Source organism: Anoplopoma fimbria, chromosome 10 (assembly GCF_027596085.1).
Source record: "Anoplopoma fimbria isolate UVic2021 breed Golden Eagle Sablefish chromosome 10, Afim_UVic_2022, whole genome shotgun sequence".
In the NCBI taxonomy this organism is placed as follows: domain Eukaryota; kingdom Metazoa; phylum Chordata; class Actinopteri; order Perciformes; family Anoplopomatidae; genus Anoplopoma; species Anoplopoma fimbria.
In genome coordinates this window covers 19,997,329-20,015,399 of record NC_072458.1, presented here as the reverse complement: position 1 = coordinate 20,015,399, position 18,071 = coordinate 19,997,329, and the positions used below count along the sequence as shown (strand labels likewise).

At 38.9% G+C, this 18,071-nt stretch overlaps 1 protein-coding gene across 3 annotated transcripts in view; it reads left to right on the top strand.

Annotated features, from left to right (window-relative positions):
* The window catches only part of trappc9 (trafficking protein particle complex subunit 9), a 179,408-nt gene that overhangs the window by 28,054 nt on the left and 133,283 nt on the right, over positions 1-18,071 (top strand). For all 3 annotated transcript variants that reach the window (XM_054605757.1, XM_054605758.1, XM_054605756.1), the window contains 5 exons: positions 43-169; positions 2,207-2,352; positions 10,061-10,146; positions 14,830-14,956; positions 15,129-15,261. In XM_054605757.1, the coding sequence (XP_054461732.1) occupies positions 43-169; positions 2,207-2,352; positions 10,061-10,146; positions 14,830-14,956; positions 15,129-15,261 (619 nt within the window). The remainder of the gene's footprint in view (positions 1-42; positions 170-2,206; positions 2,353-10,060; positions 10,147-14,829; positions 14,957-15,128; positions 15,262-18,071) is intronic.

Below are 18,071 nucleotides of genomic sequence, written 5' to 3'. Positions count from 1 at the left end.
GCTCATTTATTTTCCTACTGTTATGTACTCCTATCTTTATAGAGAAGAAAGAGGTGACCCAGAGTCTGGAGAACTACACGTCCAAGTGTCCGGGTGGAATGGAGGTCATCACGCTTCCTGATGGCCTGAAGCTCCCTCCGGTGCCGTTTACGAAGCTCCCCATCGTCCGGTAAGACGGGAGTGTGACTGGTTGTTACTTTCATTTTAAATGTTAGCTCAATTTTTGACGTGTTAATATATCATCCAAATGATGGAGTAATTATACCATTGGCACATACAAATTTGTCAGTAGTTAGTCATTACTTCTAAATGATTGGATGGAAAAAGTAAGAATTCATAATTGGTGCTTTTTATGTCATTTTGGAAATAAGGCTTTTTCATGGAGTTGAAAAACATCCAATTATTTGAATTAATTCAAAGTTAATTAGATTTTGTCAACAAATCCCATTACAAGACCAAAACAAACAATGTTGGTCTCACAATACAATATATTCAAATTCTCTACCTGGTATGAGGCGGTCATAAATATGTTCTTTGAATTCCATAAACACTAAATAATTTTCTACAACAGCTGGTCAGTGTAGTTTCTGGAGAACTTACTTCAAACAGGGTTAAATACTTTGTCTGTTGGGTACTATTTTTAGCTGTGGATGTGGTGCTTTTTTTATCTTTTACACCAGCAGGATGGTGCATGTGTTTTATTGACTGAAAATAAACTGCAGTGTTAATGAAGGAACATGTAAACCAGTGTGGCTCATTAATGGGTTTTAAAAGAGATGTTCCAATGAAGTTTTTAGGATATTGGGTGCAATATTTGTCCGATCGGATACTTATATTCACCTAAATGTCGATTAAATATGTATCTGACTCACTGAAATAAAGGCTGTAGCTACGAAATCTAAAACACTATATTTTTCACAAGCTATATTATCCTAATATTGCATATCCTAATTTAAAACTACGTAAGAGTAGTCACCCTTTCTGACGGGGAACTGATCTGAAAGTGAATTTTATCAATGTTCTTTAAAGACATGAGACTCAAAACAAATGTTTTTTATTGATACAGTACTGATATAGATTTTTTTTAGGTTGGCCTTACTTTTAGGTGTCTGAAATACATTTTGCTGCTGCCCACGTACACAGCAGTAAATTGCTTGTTGAGTATGGATAAGAAGCTCCTTCAACCCTCTCACAGAACACCTGAACAACCCTTATAAGAGATATTCATAGTTAATACTGAATTATTATATAATCATTATTTTATTTCAAAGTTAACTCGCACCGATTCAAATGGCGTCATTTAATTAAACACATAAAAAAGTAGTTTGAAAGGTGAGGATGCTTGTTTCATGATTTAAACTTTCAGAACTTATCTAACAGAAAAGTTCACCACGAAGCAAAACAATTAGACCCCACAGACAACAGCTTTGGAATTGTCTGCATTGAAAACCTGTGTTTCAAATACATTTTTGTAATTTCTAAAATAATGTCTAATTTTCTTCCACCAGAGCTTTTTTTTAGACTGCTCATAGCTTTCTGAGATGAAAATAATTAAGTATTTATGTTGTTGTTTTTTTTTTTGCACATACTGCAGTTAGTAGGTTACTGCAGATTCAGATGTGCTGGAGAGCTGGAAACAGACCAAGAGAAACCAGGCACTGCCAATTAGGTTGTTAAAAGAATTATAACTTCCTCTCAAGTTCTCATTTAACCTTCGAACTTTTGATCGTAGAAGTCATTGTCGCCTAAACATAAAGACTTTGGCGTATTAATGTGCAAAAGTAACTTTCCTACAGAACTGAGGGGTTCCTAGCAGGAGGCTTTATCTGCTAGATTACATTGACGATATGTCTGTGAATGAATTCATAGCTCTTGGTCCCTGAATTTGAGGAGCACTCACTTTCTTCAAGTGTCTGTATATCTGCTTTTATTGGTTTGCTGTCCTTGTAACGGTGTTATAAGCCTCTTGCAGTTTACTGTGATATTCATCGCAAACGCATGGATTATACTGCACAAGATGATGCAACTCTAAAGATGCACCAACTAATTTACCATGCAAAGTACACAAACAGCAGTTTTCTCTTGAAATGAGGATGAGAGGATTGTTTTTGCTGTGAAATGGTCCTTAAAGGTGTGTGGGGATATTAGACTTACTCATGTCCTTGTTGTGTTTTTTTTTTTCCCTGTGATGCCGACACCACACCAGATCAGTGAAGCTCCTCAATCTGCCCGTCAGTCTGCGTCCTCACAAAGTGAAAGGCCTGCTGGGACAGAATATGTCCACCGCCAGCCCTTTCATCTACTCGCCAATCATCATGCACAACAGAGGAGAGGAGCGTTGTAAGAAGATCGGTAAGCCCGTCGTCCTCTCTGTTGTGTCCATGCACATGTCGACCTGCTGCACTGAACGTTCTCACACACAAACAAGAACCAGACATTTGGGTTTGTTGGTTAAAGGTGTATCCTGACAGCCATACGTTTCTACAAAACCCATGTGTAAGTTCATTAGAAACACACTTATGTTATGTTCTATTCTGATTAAAGCACTTTATGAGTAAAGTTATAAGGGCTCATACATATTCAAATTTCTTTATCAAATTCTTAAGACATTATTAAGCATTGTATTATGACTTATAAGTTCAAGTATCGTAATGCTTCATAATTGCTGGATGCTCACTGCCATAGTTGTAATGCCCTTTTATAATGCATTAGACTTCATAATAAGTTACTCTTATTGGTCACGGTTCACTGTAAGAAAAGTCCAAAAATAATTTGACAACGTTCTTCATAGATTTATTGCTATTTTCTTTTCACTTTACTTAAAGCTTATAGTCACATTATAATGCATTATAACAGTGATACAATTCATTATAAAAAAGGATTATAATAATACAAAAAAATCAGTTAGTGACCAGCAATTATGAAGCATTATGATACTTGACCTTATAAGTTGTTATAAAACTCTTTATAATGTGTCATGAATGTTATAAAGCATTATGGCTAGTTATGAGTGCTTATAATAGTTATTATACATTTCTATAAGCAGACTTAAACCTATTATAAGAATGTATATAATGCATTACAGACATGCTTCATAAAAAAATGATACCCTGACTTTAAACTTTAATTTGAGTATGTTTACATCTAAGTCAGATAAAACATTCAGTAGTTATTTCACATTTAGTTGAAAAACGGTCATGTATATAATTAGTAAAAAACAATATTTAGGCTTTGTAATAATGGGGTACTAAGAGAAAAACAGTGAAGAGGATTCAATACTTTTTGAATGCTTTGTGTGAAATAGTAATCCCAGTCTTCGTTGTGAATCATGTGGAGGTTTCCAGCGCCGATCTATAAGTGTTTGAGTCATCATCAAGCAACAGTGTGGTCCGCTGGGTGTGTTGTCAGTTGTAAGATATCGCAGACCCCTTTCATCTAGATTGCATTCATGCATTCATCCTGGGCGTTCCTAAACAGAAGGCAGAAAGCAGCCTAATGTTTCCTGCTGGACAGTGCAACTTGAATGTAGTCAATAGTTCATTGTGTAGCTTGAAAGGAGGCCAAAAGCAGGAGCACTTCTTGGGGACTTCGTGAAGAAGCTTTTGGCAACACTGTGCCTTCTTCAGAACTTCTTTATCAAACTCTGACAAAGGCCAAGAGTCGCAGAGCCATTAGCTAATGGAAAACACAGTCAATCTTAAAGGGGAATTCCACCAATTTACACAAATTGGATTCTTTTTTCAGGTGTGTGGGAGGACCTGCATGCTGCGATCAATAAATACTAGCTGTTAGTGTCACGTGTGAAACTAAAAGTAAACTTTGCCTTACTTCGTTACGTGATATGTCAGTTCTCAGTCAGTCAAGTTAATGTCTGCCACTAAGTTGTCCTAACCCTAGATCTCCTTTAGAGACTAAAAAGTTTACCTTTTTTTTTTGCTACTGTCACATTTTACTCACTTTGGCCTCGTTTTTCAGCCTGCAACTCTGTGGAGTAGAGAACTCAGAAAAAAGTAAAGAAAAAACAGACAAAATGCAGTTCAGTCGAAGTTTCAATCAATGTTTGTCATGTGACTGGTCATTTCAGCTGGGCCAATCATGGGGTCCCATTTGCCAGGATCTGGTTAGTGCAAATGGTTTATTTTTGAGGAAAATTTAAATGAAGCATATAGAATAAATACATTTTTTTTTTTTCATTAGTTGTAATTTTATTAAATTTTTGTCCATGCTGAATGAATCATTTCCAATATTTCCAACATTTCTGGTAAACGAGATTAACAGGTGCTCTTGTTTGATCCTTTGTGGAGAAACTCAGTTTTACAGATCTGTCAATCAAATCTGCTTATGGGTTTTAGGGTTCAGTATTTATTTGTTCTATTTCGGGACTGTACATTTTGAAAGAACTGGACTTTATTTCTGAAGTAACCCTGCTAATGCACCTGACTATAACTTGATACTTTGCCATTATTTGAATACTAGCTTTAATTTCAAAATTTTCACTAATCATAACTTCAACACTGCTCTAGCATGGGTTTCATAATCATTTCTTGCAAGCTGCTGGACCAATAATATAGACCACGAGAAGCAGAAGAAAATCCGCATTAGGAACCTGAATATCTGTTCTGTTTAACTGCCTTACAATCACTTTACATACATACATAAACGTCTAATACCCATACTCTTGAGCCTCGGTATTCCTCTAGTGCAGAATGGTGTTACGAGGCTTTGGAGATTAATTCAAACATTCCTTTTCCTCTTAGTCCATCTGCCTCTGGAGAGCTAATTGCCAGCTAAGATAAAATTCTCTTTTAACTCCTTCAAGGTATCTCCCAGCACGCAGGAACTATAGAAAAAATGAATGAAGGGTTTTAACTGTGAATATGCACATCTTGGCCACAGGTAGGCAAGTCCTCTCATACAGAACTCAGTACGAAATTATCTCTTTTTAATGTCCTAACACAGCTGGGAACTTTCAGCCTGAAAAATACATTTTTGTTCTTTGGTCTGGTGTTTACTGCCATCAGTGAAATGCTCACTATGGGGATATTCTAGAGGACTTCATTATGCCCTTATGTGTGCCACAGCTGTAAACGTTTACAGCTGTAGAGTGACGAGTTCCCACTCATTCATTTTACAGACGGTCAACCAAAGTCTCGTATTCTTTGCAATTCTCTAGCAATTAAGGTGTGTGGACACTGAGAGAGTGTGTGTGTGTGTGTGTGTGTGTGTGTGTGTGTGTGTGTGTGTGTGTGTGTGTGTGCTCTTCAAACCACACGCTATGAATCAGGTTGACGTTCAGCCATAAAAGAGGGGGGTCCTCTAATGGGAGATTGTTTTCCCCTATAATTGCTCTGAGACACGTTTTAAGAACTGTGTAGTCCACAGCTATCCATTCACTTTGACACGGGCTATTTATTACAGTGGTATAAGGGCATACAGGGAGGAGAACTTTACTCCATCCAGTCCTCGTAGGGGAGGCAGGGACTCACTGCGGTCAGTAAGTGTTTGGACAGAGACGCGTTTTTCTATTCTGTCACATTGGATTTGAAATAAAACAATAAACTTCCAGCTTTAAAGGTGCATGAGAGATCTGGCCAGAATTTTAATTAAACAATGAACCAACATGATCAACACAATGCAAAGAGGTTATAGTGTAGACATTCAGAAGACCCGGGGGCTTGTCAAGTTTAAGTATAGGGTTGGTGTGCTTTGCTTATTTGATGAAATCCAAAGTGGCAAAAAGGGAGAACAACTGGTATCATTGTTTCATCCTCGACACCAACAGGAGACCACTTTTCTGGGAGGAACACGGGCAGCAGCTCTGAGAGATGGGCTTTTATTTTTTAGCCTTAGCATTTAGCATTCTACCAGCACCGGGTGTCATAGCGGGTTGTAGCCAGTGATGGCGTTGGGTCTAACCTGTGGAGAGGGTGCAACAGAAAGTTTGCTGATCGGGCTGTGGAGTCGGGGCCGTTCCCCTTGGATCAGACCAACTGGATTAGATCAGATAAACAAAATATCAAAACATACAGAGGTTTTACAGCCTCCGGGTGGTGGCAGAGTTAAGACATTATAGGCTGACGTTGGACGTGAAGATCAGAAGGTAGCAGTGCCGTTTTGACGGACTCTCAGAGTTTCAGCAGTTTGGTTGAATTTTGAGTATTCATGCTATGCTGTTAGAGATGCTGCACCATGTTTCTTTGGAGCATGAGGCTACATCTTAAATATTGATATTTTTTTTTAAGGGTGCTCCGAGGGCGTTAACATCCACAGTAAGTGAGCCGTGTAGGAACCATTGCCCCTTTTTATACTCCTGACCTCAGTCCAGCAGAGCATGTTATACCTGCTGAAAACCAGACTGAAGGCAAAAAGATAAATCAATGTCTTCTTCCGGACAGCACTCTGAAAAATCATTTTTCTTGCAGACCACCATTATGAAAGAAACCTCTATAAAACCGTAGACATGACATCTCCAACGGCAAAGAAGATGAATTATTAAGCTCGATATTATACGTTTTTTTTTCATTTTTGAGTTTTGGGCGGCTTTGGCTCAGGGTAAAGAGCGGGTTGTGCTTTCATCGCAAGGTTGGCAGTTCGATCCCAGGCTGCTACTGTCTGCATATCGAAGTGTCCTTCAGCGAGACACCGAACCCCAAGTTGCTCCTCAGCCCACTGCTCCTAAATGCTTAAGATGGGTTAAGTACCGAGGTCATGTGTGTTTACTATGTATGTGAAAATTAGAATAAAGTTAAAGTTTTAAGTTTAAGATTTCCCAGAGCCTAAAAGTTTTTGGGGGCCAAGGGAAACTGAGCAGGCAGTAAAAACTAATGGGCATGTCCAGTGGGCCGCACTACGTGGAAGAAAACCAGAGAGCGAGAAAAAGTTTTGGGGTATGTGTTCGCCATCTTGGAGTCTTGTATAGTGGTACCCAGCTCTTGCAATACATCCATGGTTGGCAAGAAGGTCAGTGAAAACATATATGGCCATTTAGTTTGCTGCATTCCAGCCCAGTATCATGGAAGCTCATTAAAAAGTCAGGAAATTCTATTGGTTTTGATTTCTTCTTTTCCTGTTTGAATGGTTCACAATTTGACCACAAGTTCCTATTTCCGACAGTTGTTCTATTTAAAGTAATAACTAAATGTTCCCTGGTCACTATCTGAGCTGCTAAAGATTCGTTATTTGAAAACAAACTTAAAAACTCTGCTTTAGTTACGTTGGATTGCATTCCCTCCTGCTTTGGGTTCGCTTCATTTGACATGCATGACTTTTACTCCAATGCCCAGCAGTAGTTCGTATGTATTATTCAGTATGAAAGATTGACGTTGCTGATAGTTTAACAGAATGTCTGTTGCAGTAACATGAGTAAATATCTTCAGCCTTTTGCTCTGATCAATAAATGATCACTTTTACAGCCCATGAGAGAAACTGTGACAAAATGATTCACTCTTTAAAGTACCAATGTGTTTGGCCAGAATTAGAAAAGATTAGAGCTTGTAAATCACGTTGAAGATACAGAGTCTGTGTACGTGTTGATCGCTTCTTTATTGGATTAAATCCAAAGAAAGCAACTTGTATTTTCGTTCCGTCCGCCCAACTACAAAAATCAGTAAACACACAGATGGCATAAACCAAAGGCCGACACGACTCGTGAAGATTCTAAGAAAACGGTGTTATTTTTACATTCGCTCAGAGTTTTAGCAATTAGTTTGAGTTTTCCGCACTCTTGCCCTATTTACTCGTTTAAATGATTAAATAACTGATGACTGTACATTTGTATTGTATGGACTCAGTAGGAGAGGTGAAATGCTGACCCCTATTAGTTTGCAGCATGTGTTCAAATCTTGCACATTGTACCTTTTTTTTTTTTATAAGGAACCAAACACAGGCCAAGTTTAACCAGCCATGCGTCGGCTCAAAACATTCATTATTGCTGTGCACGGTGAGGTTTCAACTTGCTGAAGCCTTTTGGAGATCCCTGCAGAATCTCAACGGCCACTTGAGGAGTTAGGACTGAGGCAACACAAATAAGAAAGCAGCAATCCACTCTCTATTTTCTGAGGTGTATTTCACACTTAATTGGCTGGCATGCCTATGAGCCAGACCTGAGGTTATGTAGGGGGTTTTCAGACATTTATATCATAGATATCTTATTTTTGACCGACTTAATTTCCCAAGGTGCATAGCTTGATCTTGCCCTCCAGAAATATATTTTCCTCCCAGGGTCGAGGTAGGATTTGGAGGCCCTCTTTTGCAGGTCTATATACAACAATGCACTCTCCGGTTGAACCGTAGAATATGTTACGTTTCAAAATGGAGATGGGTACAGCTACAGTGGGAATAAAGTAGCTTCTCAATCTAATGGACTTTTTCAACATCTCATTCAGGAATGATGGGCACTGCAGTTCAGGGCTGTAATCTCTTATCTTTTCGAAAAGTAAGCCGTTTCCTAAATCAAAGTTTTTCCTCTAAGGCTGTTTAAACCTGATAAAAATCTGCTTGAATACAGCCCCCATAATGCAGTGCTCACCTACCTGTTACAGTTCACATTCTCTGGAGTCCCTTTAATTAGCTCCAAACCTAATTTGATCTCATTACCCCTTCTGTTAGCTCATCACAACAACAGCTCAATAACTGTCATCTCTGAACTAACAATGACCCAATTGAAAAGCTCCTATCACTTTATCATATTATAAATATATTCTAAATATGATTTTTTTTTCAGTATATAAACTGTATATACACTACATTGCCTAAAGTATGTGTACATCAGTACATTGGACCCATATGTGATTACTGATATTCATTAATATGCCCTTATAAAGGCCTCCTCTCTTCTCAGAAGGCTGTTTGCTTGGTTTGGAACTTGGCTGCAGGGATTTGTTGTCTTTCTGCCACAAGAGCATTAGCCCTGTGAGACAAAAACAACCAACTTGGCTAAACATTTGTTGTTGTATTGCAACGTCATCCATATGTTGGTGCACATAGCACACATACTCCATTAGGAAACTGTAAAAATGGCAATGATTGCCATGGTGATAACTGTAGTATAGTATCCCAAACCACTGTGCAGTGTTCTGGCACTGTGCAATCTGTACAGAAGTGTTAAAACAACAGGTTGTGGTTCTACGTGAAGTTATTTGCCAGCTTGCTTCTTGGCAGTGCGTGGTCATTTCCTGGAGTCTCAGCTGGTTGGCGGAGAGCAACGGCAGGACTCCAGGAAGTTACTGCTCTGGGCCAAGAAATAGTCTTGTTTAGGGATTAAGACGCTGACCATCAACCGCAATGTCATTGATTCCAATCTGTCATAAAATGCCTTCAAAAATAAAAACAAGTAGTCTCCCACACAACCCTCTGAAAAAAATAAATTGCGGATTAAACAAAGGAGATAAAGAATGTTTAATACTTAGCATTCGAGTTTCTGGTAGGTTGGATTTTTCTTAACCAGTGTTTCCAGTCTCATGAGTTCCCAGTAAGACATTTTTTAAATATGACATTTGGGAAATCTGCTTAATCGCTTTCTTGCTGAGAGTCTAGCGAGGGAAAATAAATACTGCTGTTATGTCTAATGTCTGTACCGTAATTATGAAGCTGGAATCAGCAGGTTATTTACTTGGCAACCTGAACAATTGTTCATTTAATATTTTGGTTTGCGTATGAATGAAACAAACAAGATATAACCTTTTTCGTTAAATTTAGGGTTGATAGTAGGCAGGTTATTTTCTTTTTCTTACTTTGAACAGAGCTTGGTTAGCTGCTCATCCCTGCCTCCGGTCTTTATGCTAAGCTAAGCTAAGCTAAGCTAACGGGCAACTGGCTGTAGCTTTCTATTGAATGGACAGAAGTGAAAGTGGTATAGATCTTCACATCTAAAACAACACATCTAAAAATGTATCATGAAAATAGTGATAATAATAATGAATGTCATCATCTATCACTGACTGTTGCTTTTGATCTGTTATAGCTATGTCACCTAATGGTGTATTTTCTTCAGCTCATTAATTACGAATAGGTTTTATACCACCAACATCTAATGAATTCATGTCTTTTCTTCTTTTTCTAGACTTCCAGTGGGTTCAAGGAGATGTTTGTGAAGTGCAGCTCATGGTCTACAACCCAATGCCTTACGAACTTCGTGTGGAGAACATGGTCAGTGGAATCCATTACACCTAACCTTGAAATATACTGTAATAACTTGCTTTAAAGGAGAATTTCAATAATTGATAACTTAGAATCTGGGAATTTCAAACCACAGCTTTGTGAAAACAGGAGGTTGCTGACCTTGTGTTCATAATACAAACAGTCCCTCTGCACACACCTAAGAATTGCAACAAGGCAGGTGATAATGCTTTGTGGTCATCCTTGATTGCCTAATTAAGTTCCCTTAAAAGCTTTTTTGACAGTTTAATACCGTAATGATTGTACAAGATGGTGAGAACAAACTCTTCTCGCTCCTGACAATAAGAAAACATCACTCGGGATGAGGAACAACCCCTTTGGTGCTATTACGTTTATGGTTTCACACACCATCCTGTCAGACCAGATAGGTTCTATATTGAGGTGAGCATGAGGCCATTCGCTCTCCTTTTCTGAGCAAAATATAGTTTGAAGAGAGCCATCAGACATCAGGCAGTTCAATTTAATTGTATCGTCTAAAAGCTGCTTGGTGAATTCACTTTTTGAGAACAGAACATTTCCTTCCACTGTAGTACAGACATTCATACTGCAACACCCATTTCTAATTTATTGACTTAGTCACTCCTTAACCGCTCCTTTCTAAACACACACCAGTTGAGCCACTTTATCAAGTCCAGCTGTTGTTCCCGCTCACTGCCCAGTCTCTTTATGAATGCAGCGATGTGGGACATCCTTGAAATGCAAAGCAATCATCAGGCTCAATAATAGTCCAGCAGGAAGAGGCCTCCTTTCAGATAGCAGCGGCCCACGCACAGCATCTCGCGCACTGTGCTACCTGTCAAAAGGGATGTTGCCTTTAATTATTTGGAAAGTCGAGAACAAATTGCCGTGAAAGTTTAATTGCAGAGTGTAAACGGAGACAGGGGCCTCTTAATTGTGGCGGCTGTCTCGGAGTTGATGCCAAATAGACTTGGACAGGTCTTGCTTGTTGGTTTCGCCGCCCTGCATCGTCGGATAACGGCACATGCTGTTACAGTCGCGGTAAACTCAGGTGACCTCCAGTTTGGAACATCTGGAAAGTGTTTGAACTGGACGAGTAAATGCTGACCGATTGTCTTTGTGCATGCATTTATGTTGATTAGCTTAAATGGATTTATCCCTTCAAATATATAATAGTTGACCTTTACAATTGAAAAATAGTGAAATTTAGGAATATTTTTTGGGCTCTAAAGTGTTTTTTGGGAGTAGTTGCCCATAGTGGTCAGAAATGCATGTCATGTGACACACTCCAAAAAGACTCCCCACATTACAAAAGACACTAAAACTTAGTTTCACAAAAACAAATCAAATGACTTTGTATTACCAAAATGAGCATTACAAATATTTCAAAGAGCCTTGTCTAGTTTCCATGGCCTTCATGTGTTTTGAGGAACTCAGCGGGAATTCATCCGGCTCAGCAAGAGAAAGACTCTAATGAGAATTCTCCATCCGGCCAAAATTTCAAAAAGCCTGAAGAACCTTCTTGCCGTATTCACTACAATACAGTGCCACCTGAAGTTCACCCTGTTACAGTACTTCCCACAATGTATGAGCTAGAGAGTTACTGCAAGGTGAAACAATCAAACAGACAAGGTCAAACAGCGACAAGGATGTCATTAACTCCTCCCACCTACAGGTCAATTGATCAGGTCGCAGATGGAGGTTGAAGCTCCATGGCAGCTGGTCACCTCGGGTGGTGTTGTAGAGTCACGCAGGTAGAGACAGACCGGGTGACGCAAGCTGCCAAGAGCTCCTCTGTAACCCAGACAAAGTGACTGCCATTAGACTGGAGCAACCATCTATCCGCCGTACATGAACCAGCTCTCTGAAACACACACACACACACACACACACACACACACACACACACACACACACACACACACACACACACACACACACACACACACACACACACACACACACACACACACACACACAAAAGGTCACTTTTCCTTCTTCCGTCACCAAGGTGACCCTGTAGTTTGGCAAGACAGGCGCTCTTTCTCAGTCACCACTCAACTTCAGCACTAATACCCAGCTTTGTTTTGTGCTTTATTGATTTTCTATTAAAGCGGTGCTTTTTTATCACAATCCCCATCCCCACCCTTTTTTATTCTCAGAGGGGTCACCGTCCAATACTTCTGTCTCCCCACAAACAAGTGTGGAATATTTATTTGCTTTTTCTCAAAATGACAAATCACACTTTTAGTTTTGTCCCTCGTTTACAAATCTTACATCGGCTGAATTTTTTTTCAGTAAAGATAAAGCAAGAACATACTATATATCAATATATTGTATGATTGAGAAACTGCAAGAAATTGGTGTTTTTCTTTATTGTGTAGTGATGCAATTTGAGCCAAATTAATACTAAGAGAAATTTCCGTCTTGAGAATCTGTGTTTTCTTATTTTGTCTGGCTTTCTCAGCACAACTTTTTTTTAATTGCTATCAGATGTGCAGTAATGTGCCATAACAAATAAATAATGGTAATCATGAATAATAATCATACCATTATCATAGCATTCGTTAAAGCCAAATTAAAGGTTAACTGCACACTGTCAGTGTGGTACAATGAAGCCAACGATACAGTGCACATGCTCCAATCGTTATTGTTAGTGAAACAGGCTAATTAACCTTTTCAAAGCTGAATGCAAATTAACTTTTTTTTCCAATAGGTTAATATGGGTACTTCTGCGATCCAATAAAGGCAAATAATGTCCCGAAGTGATCGCAAGGAGAGTTTAAATCACAGCTGCGGCACCTAAGGCACAGCTCCTCGGCAGCCTTCCCTCTAGTGAGGTAGTGTCTGCTGTTAGGGATTGATGCAGTCATTACGTCACCTCAGTCTGCCTCGTGCAACCAGGCAGTGCGTACTGGGAATGTAAATAAAGGTAATCTGAGGGGGTGCATGGGGGCACATTCAAAGACAATTTTAAAGCCACACAGAGGGCTTTTCTGACTACAAATGAGGCTTAGGTGACACGGCCTGTTTTTTTGTCACTGCAACCAATTTAACTTAACTATACACTGTCTTTCAGTTGTATCGCATGAATAAAATATTTTTGATCATAGTCTATTGAGATCCTGCTTTTGAAGTCACAGCCTGTAAGAACCCACCACACTATTGTCGGATTGCTGATGTAGCTAGTTTCACATGTCTTATCAAATGTAATTTCCATGTAAAAAGAACTCCACAAATGGGAGAAGTACAAAGGTGAGAAGTTAAATGTTTCACTCCTTCCAAATAACAGAGAAGTGAATGGCTATGGGCAAGTAAAACTGATGTGTTGGGGGAGAAAACTATAGTAGTAGAGACCATTGATGTGGTTTGGATTGGAGCTGAGAGTTCACAGGACTTGGCAGTGATTGTTCTAAATGGTGCATCGATACCAGCGTGGCTCGAGGGAAGACCATGTTGCTAGGTCACATGGTTGAGCCACCAGTTTGGTATTGACGGAAATATCTCAAGCACTGGATGTATTTCAGTGAACTTTTCAACAAATATTCAGAACCCTAGGTGATAAATGAAATGTCTTCATCTAGTACCATTTATATGGTCTTTTTTTTTTTACCAGGTCTATGATTCCCATCCAGTGCAGCGTGACATTGGGTTGTGTTTCTCCAAAAGTGGGTTTTCTTTCCACTTTTTGTCGGACCGAAAACCAATCTATCGGTTTATAAGAAGCCAAAATACGGCAAAGTGGTTCATGATACTCAAACAGAATTTTACAACTCTGGAAAGTTATTGCAGCAACAATTTCTTTAGCATTTTTCCGTGACAAGTAGAGTTAAACAGTAGATATACGCTATTCACATTACAAAGTGATCCTCCCGGGATATGGGCTTCAAGGAATTATAACACCGCTTGATGACATTATTTTTGTGCTTAAATCTTTTTTGGCAGACGACCCTGCTTTTTTTTGGTGCCAGTACCCTCTTTATGGCACCCCTGCTGTGTCATTGGACTTTAAATTAATAAATGAGCAAGCTGCGTTTTGGCTTTGAAGCCAATTTTTGGAATAACAACTTTGGGGTATGTCAAGTAAAAGGTCCAAAAATACTTTTTCCCATTGACTGACATTGATAAAGAGATGTCTGTAAATCATCTTTTTAGAGTATATGTAGGTCTTAAAAGTTGTAAACTACAATAATACTTGAATCAAGCATTATTTTCGGGGTGCTTTTCATGTGAAATTTATATTTTCGAAATATTGGAAAAAGATTTGGGTCATTTTCTCACTCGGCAGTCCATCTATTTTTGCTTCATGCCCCACTAACTTCCATGGATATGAACCTCCAACAGTCCATCCAGTGCTCTATATACAGTGATGCTTTCTTACGTAGAATGGTTTGAAAGTTGGTTTACATGAGGTTTCAGTCCTTTTAAGTGATTTTTTTTTTTTTCAGAAACGGCATTTGGATTTGTTTAACAAAGCACAAACAGTCTAATAAGAACTGACTAACTTTTTTATTGGTTTTGAAACAGTGTTTTATTTCTGGCTTTTTGAAAATATCGGATATTGGTACATACATTGTTGAAACACATTGTTGTTCTTTGTGATATAGTCTTTTTTCCCCCACTTTTCTCATCATTGTATTTATATTCATGGCACTTATGATAATCATACCCCATTTTATCTAATCTTGTTTCCAGGGTTTGCTGACATCTGGTGTGGAGTTTGAATCCCTGCCTGCTGCGCTGTCCCTGCCTGCGGAGTCTGGCCTGTACCCCGTCACTCTGGTTGGCGCCCCACGAACAGCTGGCAACATCACTGTCAACGGTGAGTCCGACTGAAAAGTTACTCCAATGCTCTGATGTTGCACATAAAAAATATGCTGGTTAACTATGACTTCTGTTGCTCATACTGCTGTATCATAATCTTAATGCCTTTCTTTTCTTAAAAACATCATCCAGTCACGCTTAACATTTCTTTATCCTACATTTGAACCCAGGTTACCACACGTCAGTGTTTGGGGTGACCAGTGATTGCCTGTTGGAGGGCCTGTCTAGTGTGAAGACTAGTGGCACTTTGGTGGAGGTCATTCCGTCCCTACCTCGTCTCCAGCTCAGCACATCAGTACCACGGTCAGGAACTCTCTCAATCTGTGTATTTTCACGGTTATAATTACTCACTAAAGCTATTAGTATGAGTTAGGGCTGCCCCTTCTTCGTCGATTAGTTGACTAATTGGTCATTTTGGTCTTAGTTGAAGATTGTCTTTAATCAATGACTTGCTTTTTGATGCTTTTTCATGCTGAATTACTTTTTATCTGGTAAATAATCACTTTAAAGTGGTGCTATTATGTGTTTCTTTGTGTAGAAACTCAGTTTTACTGTATATTAAATCAACAAATTAATATGCCAACAAAATTGTAAGAGCATTTAGTTTACTAGGAATTTCTTTTGTCGAGGAGAAACCTAGTATGAGTTTAACTAAATACTAACACAATAGATGACAGTCAGATGATATTGCAAGCTCTCTACTGATTGCACATTAGTTATACAAATTAGACAAATAAGATAAAAGATTCTCAAAACTCAACAGCATTATCTCTTTCCAGAAATAATGACCCTGTCACTCAAGATAATCCACACACGGGGAACTGTTTGGCAAATGTTGATTGGTAAAAGAAAATAGTTCCTTCATGAAACTGCCCACAACAAAGTCTGTCGATCTTCTTGAGTAACCGGAACATGATTTATGGAAACAAGCATTGCTTTTGAGTCTTTCAAATGTATTTTGTTGGTTCTTTGAGCACCGCAAGTAGTTAGAAGTAGCTCCATTTTATTCAAGAGAACCCAGACATCTCTGCAGTCGATATCTCCAACACTCAGCAACTCACACCAATACTCCAATCAATGTAGATTGATAAATAGCCCTACAGGTAAGAGGAAAATACAGTATGTACTTTTTTACTTCAGGATGAACAGTCCCTTTGAAATATTAGAAATATTAAATTTAGTTTTTCAATGCAAAACCTTTGCAGCCACTGGCTCCTGATGGGACCTTTTGGCCTCATTTTGGTCTTCAGTAAGTGAAACAAAAGCTCAATTGTAAAGGGGTCAGGTGACTGGCAGTGCAGACAAGAACATTGCACCGTTTGGCCGTAAAAATATAAAAGGACAACGAGTCCTACACTGTTCACACACAATTGATGTGAAAACCCCTCAGACCCTGTTATAGCTGAAAGTCAGCCCTTTACCCTCACAGTTATTGTTTCATTTCACATCCATTGTGCTGGAGTGCAGAGCCAAAACAATGAAAAGGGTGTCACTGTCCTACTCCTCACAGATTTGGATAGTGTTGATACTCAGTTTTATAACAGGTAACAAAAGATAAACGTTCAGCAGTGTTACTGGCCTATTGAACCTGTTTTCACACAGAAAAGGAAACGGAAAAAGGATAATCAACAGACTTAAAACCCTCATTTGCTCAAATAAAGACCAGGTATTAACCCTTGACCAAAAGTCTGTTTCATTTCAAACTATACAGACTTGTATTTGTTACAAGGATCTGTGTGTGCAACTATAGTTGTGCTCCTGGATTGTAAGTTTCAATGCCATCAACATGGTTAGTGCAGTGTTTGTCATGTTTCTTGTAAATGATTTGGTCACCTTGAATGGAATTTTGATGCATTGACTCACATTCAAATATCGTTTTGATCATAAAGAGATGCCTATATGGGTTATATCTGAGTTAAAATGAGAAGGCTATAGCTTAAAAGTCAAAAGTTATTTTTCTATAGAATCCTAGTTGTAATCGTATAGCAGTATTGAAACTCATTTCTTCATTCCAAGAATGCATTCATACAAGCTAGCAGTGTCACAGTTAAAGGTCAAGTGTGTAGGATTTAGGGGGATCTATTACCAGAAATGGTATACAGCATTCTTACCTATGCTTTTTGGAGTCCGCCATTTTGCCCCGCCATGTTTCTACACTAGCCCATAACGGACAAACCAAACACTGGCTCTAGAGAGCGCCTTTTGTGGTTTTGCGTTACCTCGAGGCCACCATAGTTCTCTGACACACTGGAAAGGGGGCAGTGAGCGTAGGGGTGTTCGATTTGTTTCAATCCAGAACCACACTGCTAAATGCCACTAGATCCTACAGACTGGACCTTTAAAACTCAGGTCAGGACCAGGTTCAGACCAGATCCTAACCTTGCAAGCTTTCTTAAAATTTAGTTTAGCATTACTGTTCTACACATAATTAGAGTTTAAATGGTGGTTTAAGAATACATATTGCACATTCAACTCAAACACTGCCCAGGCTCTCGTGCATTGAAACACTTAAAATACATGATGAACCAAACCTGGGCTGGATGAATTGTAACAAAACTGATGCCATTGGTAACAGAGCATTTTTCCTATGGCAGAAATAACTGCAGTCGTTTTTCAAATCAAACATCAGAGTAGCAGGTTAATTTGTTTTCATGTACATCCTGTCAGGTGAAATGACATTTTCAATGCGGCAAAAGTAGGAAACATAAGAGGAGAAAGCATGGGTTAAATTACTACCAGTAAAGCGCCCCGTTGGAGTGTTGTAAATCATTCTGACAGCCGAGCTGCAGAAAAATCCACTATTTAGGTCATGCCTGTAAGTACAGCACTTCAGCAGCTTTTGATGTGGAAAATCTTTTTATTCTCGAGTGTTGGAAGAGTATACATGGATACATGAAGCAAATAGAATATAAATGTGAAACATTATGCGGTCTCTCCGGCACTCTCACTTGCTCCACAAGTAGACCTTTAGCTCAGACCTCAGTTGAAGAGGTGCCTCATTGACTTTTCCGATATCTTTTTCCCTGCAGCACAAAGCTGTTTCTCTTTTTTCACTTTACTAACATCAGCGTTAAAATATGAGGTTTTAATTATTTCTAACATTTTTAAAGAGC